Source organism: Rhinolophus sinicus, linkage group LG14, assembly GCF_036562045.2.
Source record: "Rhinolophus sinicus isolate RSC01 linkage group LG14, ASM3656204v1, whole genome shotgun sequence".
Lineage (NCBI taxonomy): Eukaryota > Metazoa > Chordata > Mammalia > Chiroptera > Rhinolophidae > Rhinolophus > Rhinolophus sinicus.
The window spans coordinates 50,301,795-50,315,791 of record NC_133763.1 but is presented as its reverse complement, the minus strand read 5'-3'; the positions used below and the strand labels follow the sequence as shown (position 1 = coordinate 50,315,791).

At 41.1% G+C, this 13,997-nt stretch overlaps 1 protein-coding gene, 1 long non-coding RNA gene and 1 pseudogene across 4 annotated transcripts in view; 2 read left to right on the top strand and 1 right to left on the bottom strand.

Annotated features, from left to right (window-relative positions):
* LOC109451559 (uncharacterized) overlaps positions 1 to 9,478 on the bottom strand; it is a 43,327-nt gene extending 33,849 nt beyond the window's left edge. For all 3 annotated transcript variants that reach the window (XR_002137987.2, XR_002137988.2, XR_012491827.1), the window contains exons 1-2: positions 9,346 to 9,478; positions 1,138 to 1,216 (exon numbers count right to left, since the gene is read on the bottom strand). This is a non-coding gene — a long non-coding RNA (uncharacterized LOC109451559). The remainder of the gene's footprint in view (positions 1 to 1,137; positions 1,217 to 9,345) is intronic.
* Positions 3,802 to 4,836, top strand: LOC109451546 (mitotic spindle assembly checkpoint protein MAD2A; annotated as a pseudogene).
* Positions 9,479 to 9,593: 115 nt separating the features above from the next.
* TXNIP (thioredoxin interacting protein) lies at positions 9,594 to 13,107 on the top strand. Its single transcript, XM_019739862.2, has 8 exons — positions 9,594 to 10,224; positions 10,712 to 10,784; positions 10,909 to 11,056; positions 11,260 to 11,362; positions 11,489 to 11,745; positions 11,848 to 12,004; positions 12,109 to 12,260; positions 12,393 to 13,107. Exons 1-8 carry the CDS (start codon positions 9,975 to 9,977, stop codon positions 12,426 to 12,428), a joined length of 1,176 nt encoding a protein of 391 aa, XP_019595421.2. The 5' UTR covers positions 9,594 to 9,974; the 3' UTR covers positions 12,429 to 13,107.
* Positions 13,108 to 13,997: the final 890 nt, after the last annotated feature.

The following is a 13,997-nucleotide window of genomic DNA, read 5'->3' as shown; positions in this document are numbered from 1 at the left end:
GTGTGGCAACAATTTCATGGGTATACATATGTCAAAACCCATGACATTATACACTTTAAATAGGCGTGGTTTATCATACATCACGTATGCCCAATAAAGCTGTCATTTTTAAGAAAATGGGTAGCCCACCTTTCCCTCCTCCTTTGGTGGATCAGATGAAGGCTTAGAATGACCACAGCATAAAAAGAAAGATTAGAACAGACTTTCCTTTTTCTAGGAAAACGGAAAAGAAGGGGATGACGGGGTAAGGGAAGAGAATGTTTAATGATTTTATATTCTTTCTGTCACAAGAATTACATTCCTTTCTCCAGACTGTCATTCTCTAGGTCAGAGACCATAGAAAAGACATTTTCCAGTTTAAAAACGTCCATCCTGTGCCTCATAATTCTGTCTTTCCACTCTACCAACAGTCAGCAGGTGGCGTTGGTGACTAAAAAGCATTAGTGGGGATGGAGTAAGTCTCCAGGAAAAAGAAAATTAATTTCTTAGCTCATCTGATATGTTGCCCATTTGAGAGAAAATATTAATAAGCATTTGGCAGAATTGGCATTTCAGAAACAAACTGAAGATAGGTTCATAGGACACTAAATGAATTGTTTCAATAAATTATTATAACTTCACAACAAAGGGGTGTTCAAGACACGAAACAATCAAAATACTCTACTTGGCTCCACATGGATATTATTTACACAGTGACAATAACGTAAACACTGACTATTGATTTAGTCAAAATTGTGATATAACTCTACTGGGAGGATGAGGTAAGAGAAAAGGGAAGGCAGGGATACAAGATGTAAAATGCTTAACATTTCAATTACTATAACAAAAAAAATAGATATGTCTAATATTTCCAAACTAAGAAACATATGGTTTAGAAATATGAAGTAAATACCGGATGAAAAAGCTGACGGAACTGGAAGAGACGATCTCAGTCGAGGTACCGGAAGACTGCTATTTTTTGTGTAAGCATTAAATACTATGTGATTTCAACTACATTATAGTAAATTATTTTGACCTTTAAAAGGGAGGGTATTTCCACCTTGGATGTCCTGAACTTTTCCCCTTCACTTCTTAAACTGTGGCCACCTCAACCGCTTCTCAGATCCACACAACCCTTCCCAACCCACTTTACCTCACCTTGTATGCTTCATGGCAAGTTCCTTCCCACATTTCTTCTCAAGGAAACAGAAGTCATTTCCGCGGTCTGCAGCAGCACCTAAGGAGAGGAAAAGGCAGAACATTACAAAATAAAAGGCCTTCCTTAAGTTTTCTGCCTGCTTCCAAACCACGTTATTCCTCATCCTCCCAACAGTTAATAGGAAGGAGTAAATTAAATATGTTTCCTGAGATAAAATTTGTGTGTGAATGGAGAGTGGGAAAGTGAAAGAGAAATCAGGAAGGTTAACTAGATTCTCCACTATGGGCTATTTTGTAATCATTCTTTGCTAGTGCTGTATCAAAGAACTAATATTTTTAATATCCAGCGTTTTGTGTAATCAGTCTTTGATACAGCACTTTCCTTCTACTCTGACCTCTGAGAAATTAGTAAGTCGGATTTAAAACAAATGAATCAGCCTTTTCATTTTGCCTTCTCACCCCACCTTACCCCAGCCAAGAATTGAAAGGCCCTTTACTGAAATAGAAAATGTTCTGTCATGGTTTTATGTTCTCTTTATGGAGGTCACTGACTGGATCTACCACAGCCAAGTCTACAGCCAGGGCAGTACCATCAGCTTCAGAGAGAAACCAAAACCAGAAGGATGAGCAATGGCATGGGTTATATATGCTACACATTAGCTGATCAGGCTAGAATAATCCTATGGATTGATTTTGGAACCTTCTGTAGAATTTTTGAAGCACCTAAACTATGCCAGACCATAAGACAACATGGTTCCCACCTTTGGGGAGCTCAGTTTGCTGGGAAGGAACAGACAAATAAACAGATAATCACAAGATAAATGATCAACATCATAACATACAGATGTATGTCCAACATGCTGTGGGAATATGAAAAAGGGAACAATTACATCTGCTTGGAGAAATCAGAGAAATCTTTACAAAGGAGATGACTTTTTACGAATCAGAGCTGCTCTAGTGGAAAGATCCGTGAACCACAAATCAGATGAATTTTGTCCTAGCTGTGTGAACTTAGGCAAGTTATTTGAGCTCTGTGAATCGCAATATACATTCTACAAATTATCTGCCTGCCTATCTAGTGAGAATCAAATGTTTGTGCAATTGCATTATAACACACATGCATAGCTAGCTCTACAGACACTATAAATGTTAACAAAGAAAGTATTGTTAAATGTTAGATAACAAAAATGTTGGATAAAAAACAAAAAACTGTTTTAATATGTGGTTTCTTCCTCTCGGTCGTGAACACCACATTCCTTCCTCTACTTCTTTTTCTCGTAATCAAAGAATCATCTTCACCACTCAGAGGAGCAGGTTGGGTCAAGTTTCAGGTCTCAGAAAAGCATGTGTTTTTGAGACAATTCTTGGCCGAAGGATCTTGACAGTACATTCATTTACCCACTGGGTGGCAGGGCTGAGCCAACTGGATCACTGAATTGTGTAAGAAACTAAGAATTTCTCAGAAAAAGGGAAGTCGGGCTAAGTACGAAATGTACCATTTCCTTCATATTTATAAACATCAGCACAGTCCAATTTTCCCCTCAGAAAAACAAGTCATTACCTCTCACCTCCTTACCGCCCTAGGCTTTGAAGAGGGACTGGTTATAAGTTACAGTATAGCAGAAGGAACTCAAGTTCAGGTTTAAAGCCTAACATTGATAAGAAACAATACTAAATTCTGAATGAGTGGTACATTCTACTCCCGAGACATACCTTTATTTATCAATTCAATTTGTAGTTAATAATATATTTACTCTATGAAATGTAATCTGCTAGATGCTATGAAGAATACAGAGATAAAAAAAAAATAAGGACATAGTTCCTGCTCTCCAGGAATTCCTTATCTACGAGAGAAAAGGAAATTTACATGTAAGTTCTACGTGAGAAATATAAACAACGTGCTATCGAGTACTCAAAAGAGAATGAGATCCTATTTGGTTGCAAGGTGAAAGATGAAGGGATTGGGAATCGAGAAAGGTTTCGTAGAAGAAAAGTCATTTGACTGTCTATTGAAGAATGGGAAGGATTTCAAAAAGCAGAGATGGGCGGAAAGTCAGGCATTCCAGGTACAGAGAAAAGCATTTTTAAAAACAGCAGAGAAGGATGTATTAGGGGAACACTGAGTACTCAGTGTTACTAACATTTATAATGTACGTACAGCCAAACACTGAAGTTTGGCTGATTTATAGGGTACATACAGGAGGAAGTAGTGGAAAATGAGACTGAAAGTTTGGTTGATGCCAAATGTGAAGGCTTTAAATGCCAAGTTGAAGTATTTGAATTTGATTGTTAAGCAATAGGTTTTGGAACCTTGCAGGAACAGATTGGAACTCAATTTTGTTAGATTAGTCATAGTCTATAAATTACAGCAGAAACATCAGTTAAAAGCTATTAAAATAATCTCGGCAAAACTAACAAGGACATGTACCAGAGTGGAGGCAGTGGAATAAGAAATAAGAGCTGCATTCTAGAAACACTGGAAAGGTGATCTCTACAGAATTTCCTTTGCTAGTTGACTGGATGTGGGGAATGTCACAGAGGAAGGCACCAAAGACAACTCCTGGATTTTAAGCCTTGATAACCGAGGGAATGTATAATGGTTCCATTTAAAAAACAAACAAAGCGGGGAGCCCTGCGGTTGCCATCTGCTCACGGGGCCTGGCCATGGCACTGTAGCTCTCCTGGGAGCAGGGCATCACACCGAAATCGAAATCGTGGCAGAATTCTTCTCATTTGGCATCAACAGCATTTTAGATCAGCGTGACATACGCATATGTCCATCTGAAACCTTTACTCCAGTGCAGAAATACAGACTCACCTTACTTGTAACTACTGATCCTGAGGTCATGAAATACCTAAATAATGTGGTGAAACAACCAAAAGATTGGTTTCACAAGTGTTCGGTTCAGAAACTGGTGGAAGTCATCTCAAATACTGTGAGGTCCTTGAAAGATGGCAATCTGGTATTAAGTGTGACAAGAAGTCAAAGAGGACAGTACACCCAGAGAAAAGTCTCAGAAAGCTATCCAAGATGAAACCGGTTCACTGATCAGACAGATCACAGCTACAGTGACATTCCTACCACTGTTGGAAGTTTCTTGTTCATTTGATCTGATTTATACAAAGATTTGGTTGTACCTGAAAATGGGAAGAGTCGTGGGACCACAGTTCATTACCAACTCTGAGCCAGTCTGTGTTCCTTCCTCGCTACCACAATCCACCCAGTAAACAGCATGGTGACCTGCAGAATCCCTGTCAATGACTGAAGATGAGATGAGAACAACAATGCAATTCTCAAATGTGCTTTTCCTGAAACCAAGTCAAATGTAGTTCATATGTTTTATTTCATTGGTTAATTTTCAGATGTGGAAAACTTAATGCATTTTACTGAACTGTGCATAACTGTCCCATTTTTTGGTTCCTGTTTAACTTTCCAGAGGGTTGACATAATTTTTTGTACACTGTTCAAAATGGAACCAGCAGACTACATCAGCACTGTAATGTCAATTCCTTTTAAAGGTGGTAACTGTAGATGGAACAACTTTTCCTATAAAGCTAAATGCCTTCCTAAATCAGAACTTTTGGTTAAGTAGCTTGACTCAGAATATAGGTAGGGAGATAGCTAAATATGAAACACCACAAAAGAAATCTGAATATTCAGAATGTTTGTTTAGGTCCTAAAGTGACAGATAAGCCATAAATAACAAAATATTGCTACTAGGTCCTTTTGCCATTTATTTCATTTGTATAGTTTCCATATTGAAAAAACACCTCCAGTTATTTGATTTTAATTTATATTACTTACACCTACAAAGCTATCAATATTTCTACTATTTAAATTCTGGTGACCCAGAACTCAAAAACGTCTTTTTGTGTTTTATAAAATCAAGCTTTAAATGACAATGATAAATAAAGTTAAATATGTATGTTAAAAAAACAACAACAACAACAACAAAGGGAAGAAATGAGTTTGAGCACAGGAGGAAGATTATGAATTCCATAATGGACAAATTAAGTCTGAAATGCCAGCTGGAATTTTGGAGACAGACTAAAAGTATAGTATAGATTTTATACAAGTGATGTACAGATAGGCTGTGCGGAAGAGCAAACTTTAAAAAAAAAAAGAGAGAAGGACCAAAGACAAGCCCTTGAGTAAAGCTTTCAGGAGGCACAGAAAAAAGGAATTGCTACAAAAGGAGAAAAGGATAAAATCCAAAATTTTTAAAAGATGGCAGTTTTCAAATTATACAGGAGTCAAGAAGAATGAGGCCTAAGAAACCACTCTGGTTTCCTCTGGAAACCCTGAAAAAACCATTTCAGTGGTAGAAGTCAGATTACAAAGGGACAAGTTTAGTCAACAGAGAAAGAAGTGTAAGTTATTTATTCTCTTGAGAAATGTTACAGGAAAGAAAACAGATGTGGTGATAGCATTGAGAAGGCATTAAGATTTTTTAAAATATAATAACAAATTTAACAAATATCTTAAATGAGTCTGCAATAGTTCTGAATAAATTAATTCATCTCTTTTCCCCAGCTTTCTCTGAAGTCGGACAACTCCTAGACCTCCATTCTTTCCTCACCGTAGTAGAGAAATAGTCCCAATAAACATGAAATTTGGTCTTCCAAATGAGGTGGGTTTTTTTGTTTTGTTTTTGGTACAGTAAACATACGTATTAGTTTCAGGTGTACAACGTAATGATCCAAGATTTATACATATCGTGAAATGATCACCACAATAAGTCTAGTTAACATCTGTCAACATAATTACAGGATTTCTTTTCTTGTGATGAGAACTTTTAGAATCTATTCTCTTGGCAACTTTCAAATATGTGATATAGTATTTTTAACTGCTATACATTATATCCCCAAGACTTATTTTATAACTAGAAGTTTGTGCCTTTTGACTTCCTTCACCCATTTCACCCAGCAGCCCACCCCCCACCTGTGGCAACAACCTACCTGTTCAGATGAGGTATTTTTAATAATTAAAGCTAAACTAAAAAAATAAAAATATCCTCACAAAGCATCCTAGAGACATGAACTCTAGATTAAGTATTAAGAAGCCTGGGTTTGGAGAGTGACTCCACTAGCTGTTTGTCCTAGGGCAAATCGCTTAAATAAAATAAGGGAACTGTTGATGTTTTTAAAAGAATGCTAGTGTCGTCTTTAACTCTAGAGCTTTATGTCTTGCCCTGAATCCTTTATACTGGAGATCAAACAAGATACGATGTGCTTAAGCACTGCTCAGGTAGGACAACATATTGAAAAGAGTACATACAGTACTTTAGATCAGACACAGCTGGGTTCAAGATCTTGCTCCATTTACAAAATCCATGACTTCCGGCAAATTACTTAACCCTTTGAGCCTGAATTAATCAACCCTGAGTCACAGGGTTATTGTGAGAATTAAATGAACAATGTAACCTTAAATCCTTTCTGGAACAACATGACAGATGAACTTACAAATAAAATATCATTGAGATAATTATGTAAAGGGCTTTGTCCATTACAGGTGCTCAATAAATGCACTTTGGACTCAAAATGCCATACAATTATTAATGCATTCCTATTTATCTGAGTGGGAGGCACACACACAGTTGGGGAGTCTCAGTTCTACACTACCTTTCAAACCTTTATTTGCCTCTAATCTGGAGGTGACAGAAGTGATTAAAAGGACAAAGAAAGGAGTTTGTTTTGCCTTAGGAACTGAGTCTTTAGAGGTCTTAAAGGTTTGTCAGGCCAGAGGTTAAAGAAAAGAGAAGTGCAACCAGCCTCTGTCTCTGACTGGTAACAGAGTGCTGAGGGCGCGTCCCTCCCTTTGGCTTCACAACTCAATCACCTCTGGGAAGGCAAACAACAGTCACCACTTTGTTTCCTGTTGGCACTGGGATTGAACAGAGTGGGGAAGGAACAGGTAAAGATGATCTCACTTGCAAAACTCCTGCACTCAGCCCTACTTAGCTCCTGTCCTTTTTCTCCCCTGCACCCCACAAGTGTTTGCATCCTATTTTCAGGATAGGAGTTTACAAAATTCTTTCTTCCTTCCAACCAGGAACTGAGAAAGAATCAGGGGGCAGACTTGTATCAGAATACCGGGCTACTAGGTGAAAGGTCGTGAACAACCCTGTCCCAGAGAGCTCCATTTCAGAACATGCCTTGGCTACAAGCCTGGTAAGGCAGTTGCTGCTGCCAAAACAAAATAGTTTTTTTGGCATTTAAGGGAACCCAGACATAACAAAGAGCAAAGTGATCTGTACTGAATTCTGCAAAATGGGAAAGAAAGAAAAAACTGAAGCCCAAGAGAGGAGCTTAGAGCAAGACAGAATCATACTCAGATTTTTTAAAACTCAAAAATTCAGCATTCAGAGATGCCCAAATAAATATCAGCATTCTCTTTTTCTAAGATGTCCTAAATCAACACCACCCTGGTCTATTAGGTTAGTGCAAAAGTCATTGTGGTTTAAAAGGTTAAAAATAGTTGAAAAAAACGCAATTACTTTTGCACCAACCTAATATTACTACTCTGGCTCTCCTCCCATCCTCTCAAAATGTACATGGGTACATATCACCGCGTTTAACAATATTGAGTCATGTATTTCTTTGTAAATATTTTGATGTTTCACCTTTATGTACACTTTCATACCCATCAAACTAAAAATTCTCCCAAAAGCCATAATTTTGAATTTCAAAAATCTCTTTAGTGAGTTCCACCTTCCCTGCTCCAGAAAATTCAGTCAATGTTGCATACTGATTGAAAACTCAGGCTTCACTGGTTAACTTTCTAGAACAGGGTGTTGCCTCAAATTCCCACAGTCTAAGGATCAACATGTTCCCTTTTCTGTTGGTGGTGATTGGGGTGTGTGTGAGTGTGAGTGTGTGTGTGTGTGTGTGTGTGTGTGTGTTCTCCAACAGTTTTGATGCCTGATTCTTGGGCTTGCTTAATATTGGAGTTGAGCTATAACTTGTTAGCCATAGGGTGTCAACCCAGTAGGAGGTGCGAAGAAGAGGATCTTTCAGAACCACAAACAGCCTTCTTTTTGCTGAGAGGGTAGGATTTCTGTACATTTTAATGCTTCTTTTACTTCCCCATCCCCATTGGGGACATTACCTTCCTCTTTCCAGCACAAGAAATGAGGTAATAATCTCCTGATGCCCCACACAGAAATGAGAGGGTCTCAGGAATCAAAGAAAAGGGGGGGAGAATCCCTGTATCTCTGCAACAGTCACCTTCCTGCATTTATGAAGACGTTCTCAGGAGTCAGCTCCTAAAGACATCTCATGGCCAGCTAGGGGACAACCTTTCTGACAGAAAGCCAAATGACAACACAGGATGAGTCAGGGTCTCTTTTAATTTGAACGTATGATGTTCTAGTGACTCACCTCTCTTCTTTCATTTCTTACAGATTTCTAAACGGCTTAGGAAAGGAAACTTTGAAAAAAGAGGGAAGTTCTTCCTTCAAACAGGAACACAGCTATCTCCCCACTGGACACTTGTCATAAACAAGAGAACGTTCCTGCTTTTAATTCGTAGGCTGTGAGGTGTGCGGGCTACAGATACACGTACATGCCATTGATGGAGTTGGAGAGGGGGGATGAAGACAAAGAGTGAAAGTAACTCGGAAGAAAGTGAAGAGTGAAGCACCCATCCTCCCCCTTCCTGAAGCTGTGTGGGGGGTGGGAGTGAGAAATAATCAGAGCCTTCAGAACGCACCACACTAAAGAGGTCAAAAGGTAGCTGGGAGAACATAAAGTGTTCCCCAACTTTGCAGGTAGAAACTAAAAAGATGAAGGAATAGCAACAGGATGTGAACACGCCCTTACTATTTCCGTTCAAGAGAACAGTCTGCAAAGTACAGGGTAGGGGGGGCTGAGAAACAGCACAGGCAAGAGGGCTAGAAAGGGAGGAGGCCAATCGTTTACACATACCCGCTTTCCAATGAGGGCTGAAGCGAGACTTAACATCTGTGACCAGTTCTGGTTTGTTTTGTTGTCTAACAAAGATGGGGAGCAAGAAGACAAAGGGGATCTTCCCGAACAGTAACATCAACATTCCCTGTCCTCCACCCCATCCTCAAGTATTCTTGGAGCTCTGGGATTGCTTTTCACACGACTAGCGATCTGTGGGCCGGGAATAAACGGGCGCTTCTAAATTAATTCTCCTGGCTAAGGCGAGGCACGAAATCCCTCCTAAGCACGTTCTCCTTTTACCTTCAAACACCGCTCCCCGCCCTGAATCATCTGCACCCGCCTTTCGAAGGCCGCTGGCCCTGGACACATTTTTAGGGTCAGCGAGGTCCTCTTTCCTCCGGGACCCAAGGGAAACCGCTCCGCAGCCCTCCGCCCCCTCCCGCCTGCGAGGCAGCGGTGCACAACAACCATTTTCCCCGCCAGGAGCACACCGTGTCCACGCGCCGCTGCGACCTCGCTGATTGGCCGGGCTCCTGGTAAACAAGGCCCGGGCAGCCAATGGGAGGGCTGTGCACGAGGGCAGCACGAGCCTCCGGGCGAGCGCTCGCGTGGCCCAGCCAGCCCCGCGGATATATAGCGCTGTTTCCGGCTCTCGCTGGGAACTCCACTCTCGTTTTTGCAGACGGAGTGTAGTCAGCCAGCCGGCCGAAACCCAGCGCGCTTCTCCAGCTATTGGGGAAAGCAAGCTTACTTTTTTCCTTGAAATTCCTTGGCAGAACCAGCAGCTTCCGTGGGTTTTGACATCTTTTCAAAAACTGAGTAGAATTGAAGAGTGAGATAATCTTAGATTATTGCAAAGGGTCCTTGGATTTAGGGTTTGTTTTTTTCCTTTCTTTGGTTTCTAATTCTTAAGCCAACCCAGCCCAATCATGGTGATGTTCAAGAAAATCAAGTCTTTTGAGGTGGTCTTTAACGACCCTGAAAAGGTGTACGGCAGTGGTGAGAAGGTGACTGGCCGGGTGATAGTGGAGGTGTGTGAAGTCACTCGGGTCAAAGCTGTCAGGGTCCTGGCTTGCGGAGTGGCCCGAGTCCTCTGGATGCAGGGATCCCAGCAGTGCAAACAGACCTTGGAGTACCTGCGCTACGAAGACACGCTTCTCCTGGAAGACCAGCCAACAGGTGAGTAACCCAGACGTGCTCTGCTGGAGGGTGAAAGCTGATGTGAGAAGAAGATTGAAATGAATAAATGGAGCCTGTCCTAAATATTTTAAGTTGCTCAGGTGTAGTGCTTTGAGTTCTGTGCTGCGGCTCTCTTGTAGTTTTAATTTGCAACCCCCCTAACAGGAAAAAGTGATTAATACAACTTCTTAGGGTGCTGTGTTCTGGTCCTGCAGGATGTTGCCTTAGGTCTTTAAAAATATTTTGTGCGCATAAATTGCTTATTCTTCGTTTCCTGTTTGAGATGATAGTAGTTTAACCCTCAACCTTGCAGGGCTTTGCAACTTTCTGCCCAACAACACGTATCAGAATTTCTCATTTAAAAATATAAGGGTGAAAACTAGGGTACTACAATACTCTTGCATGCCACCCAAGAATTCCTTATCACAGGGATGCATTTTAAGTGTAACAAGAAACTTAACAGCTACTCACTTTTCTCTCCCTTCAGGTGAGAATGAGATGGTGATCATGAGACCTGGAAACAAATATGAGTACAAGTTCGGCTTTGAGCTTCCTCAGGGGTAGGTATCAGCTAAATGCATCTTTGGACTTTCTGTCTGTAAAAATCTTCCCCTCCTTTGATCACCTTCTGTTCCTGGAGAGCATGTTTAAGTTAATTATAATATTTCTTTTTACTTGACACAGGCCTCTGGGAACATCCTTCAAAGGAAAATATGGGGGTGTAGACTACTGGGTGAAGGCTTTTCTTGATCGCCCCAGCCAGCCTACGCAAGAAACAAAGCAAAACTTTGAAGTGATGGATCTAGTGGATATCAATACCCCTGATTTAATGGTGAGGTTCATTTGAAGATTGTATGGGTCTCAGGGATAAGTCAAATGTTTTGGGCATTAGATTGAAGCACCTCAGGGAATCAAGTCCTAAGTCATCAAGGTGGGAGGGCTGCCTACTCTAGGTAGGCAGGGGAAAGGAAAGAGAAGCAGAGAAAAGGATCTCTAGAAATTCTCAAAAAATCTTTTCTCCTCCATTCTACTTAGGCGCCTGTGTCTGCTAAAAAGGAGAAGAAAGTTTCCTGCATGTTCATTCCTGATGGGCGGGTGTCTGTCTCTGCCCGAATTGACAGAAAAGGATTCTGTGAAGGTAAAAACCTAGAGCTTAAAACAGTAAACTGATAGAACAGAAACTGGGGGTTTGGGGGTGAGGACAGGGATAGAAGAAAAGTCATTAACTCTACTAAGCATCCATTTTTATCTTTCTGATCGCTAGGTGACGAGATTTCCATCCATGCTGAGTTTGAGAATACATGTTCCCGCATCGTAGTTCCCAAAGCTGCCATCTTAGCTCGCCACACTTACCTTGCCAATGGCCAAACCAAGGTGCTGATGCAGAAGTTGTCATCAGTTAGAGGCAATCATATTATCTCGGGAACTTGTGCGTCATGGCGTGGCAAGAGCGTTCGGGTGCAGAAGATCAGGCCTTCCATCCTGGGCTGCGACATCCTTCGAGTTGAATATTTCTTGCGGGTGAGTGAGTGGGGCTAGAGAGAGACATTGTTCATCTGTCAAAAGACCAGGGATGTCTTCTCTAGACCTGTAGTCTAACAAAGTGTCTTCTTCCTTTTATAGGTCTACGTTAGCGTCCCTGGTTCCAAGAAAGTCATTCTTGACCTACCCCTGGTAATTGGCAGCAAGTCAGGTCTGAGCAGCCGGACGTCCAGCATGGCCAGCCGTACCAGCTCTGAGATGAGTTGGGTGGATCTAAACATCCCTGATACCCCAGAAGGTGAGCCAGACCTCATGTCTTTTCTTCCCCTCTGGCCTGCTTGGGTTTGTAAAATTGTGAAAATCCTTGGCCAGACTTCTTATCCCCATACTTTTTCTCTCCAGCTCCTCCTTGCTATATGGATATCATTCCTGAAGATCACCGACTGGAGAGCCCCACCACTCCTCTGTTAGATGATACAGACGGTTCTCAAGATAGCCCTATTTTTATGTATGCTCCTGAGTTCAAGTTCATGCCACCACCTACTTACACTGAGGTGAGAATTGTCATTTTACCACTATGTTTATCCCAGGCCTTCTATAGCATGTTCACTTGGAGGGATTGCTAAACTGGGGGTTTTCTTTTATTTCTAAAAACTGAAGGATCTTTTGTTTCTTCCTCCCTGCAGGTGGATCCCTGTATCCTTAACAACAATGTGCAGTGAGCATGTGGAAAACAAGAAGCAGCTGTACCAAGTGTTTCTTTCCACCTCTCTTCCTGGACTCGAACTTTTTCAGAGACTGAACAGTCTCTACAGTGGGCGATGGGTCCACCCTAATCTCTGACTCCCCAGTGTAGGAGATCAGCAGGCAATCTCCTGGGTCCTTAAAGGGTGTGCACTCGTCCTCAGCCAGCGAGATGTGATATCGGGGTGTTTGCTGGATGGGTTTAAAAACGCTAGAAGAACTCAGGCCCACCCCCTCCTCTCAGATCTCCTTGAAAATTGAGGCATCTTCAGTAGTTTCGAATAATGGGTAGAAGTGGCCTTCTGTCATGGTCTTCCCAAGTTTTTTTGGAGGGGAGTATCGATTGTTATCACAATATCAGATCTCGAACTTTGTACCATTAGGACCATGGCCAATTTAGCAAACTGGGAAAAGGAAAAAAGTCATGGCCAAAACTTTGGAAAAAGGAGGTTCTCAAAATCATTGTTGCCCTTTGTTTCTACACTTACAGAAAAAAGAAAAAAAAAAACAAAAAACTTGGCCTAGACTTGGGGGAGAGCTTCTTATGTGAATTACAGGGAAGAAGCTCTAAGGTTGTCTTTGCTTACAATGTACTTCAATCTGGTTTAAAGTAGTTGTAACTATGCCCCACCAAAGGTCTTAAAAGCCATTTTTAGAGCCTGTTGCACTGTGTTCTGTTGCAAACATCTTCATGTGGGAGAAGGTGTTTTTCTTACCATGTGACTCCTTGGAATTGATTCTGAGGGGATGTTTTTAGCACTTTAGTTCTTGTCATATATTTTTTTTAATTTTTTTTACTATCTCAAATGTAAGATAAAACTGGTCTATGTCTCTAAGGGTAAGCACAAGGACAAAAAAAAAACACAAAAAAAAAGTATTACTTTTGAGACTCCCAGTGTATAGAATTCTGTAATTGTGACTAATTATATGAGAAGGGTTGCTGCTATCAGCTATCAGCTGTGCCCACTGTGACGTTTCTAAACCTTAGGAGGAACTCGAGATCGAGATGCTCCAACACTGATCAGAGCCTCCAGCCTTGCCATAAGAAACTAGAGGGCAGGTGTTCATAGAAGCCCCAGGGACCCCTTCCTGCTCAGTGTTAGGGGGCCCGGGATGTTGACAGCCCGCTCACTGAACCCACTAGCACTTAGATTCTCCCTCAGCCTTAGCACTTTGTTCACTAATCTGTGTCAGCACTGAGCTTCCACCCTTTTCTGAGAAAGTATGTGGGCTGAAAGTGGTTTAGCTTTTTGTTTGTTAATTGTGTACCTTTTTTGTATGATAAGAAACTATATTTTGTACTTTACCAGATATATTTTCACCCCAGGTGGGGGTATTCTTTGTAAAAAAAATAAATAAAGGTGTTTTTTTTTTAATGGCAAAAACTTGTTTTCTTGTCTGTGAGATGATGCTGGAAAAGTTTACTGGCAAGTGTGCCCGAAGGAGCATTTCCCTACTTCACAATTCATTCTTGAAAATTCTGTAGAGAACATTACAGATTAACCCTAATGATTCTACTCAGAGTGAGGGGTGGAAGGTGAAGAGGA

Excerpts from the sequence above, each read along its gene's own strand:
- TXNIP (XM_019739862.2), top strand. The coding sequence starts at position 9,975 with ATGGTGATGTTCAAGAAAATCAAGTCTTTTGAGGTGGTCTTTAACGAC. Across the intron at positions 10,785-10,908 it reads GGCTTTGAGCTTCCTCAGGG|GCCTCTGGGAACATCCTTCA; the intron begins GTAGGTATCAGC and ends TACTTGACACAG. Across the intron at positions 12,005-12,108 it reads CATCCCTGATACCCCAGAAG|CTCCTCCTTGCTATATGGAT; the intron begins GTGAGCCAGACC and ends TTTTCTCTCCAG.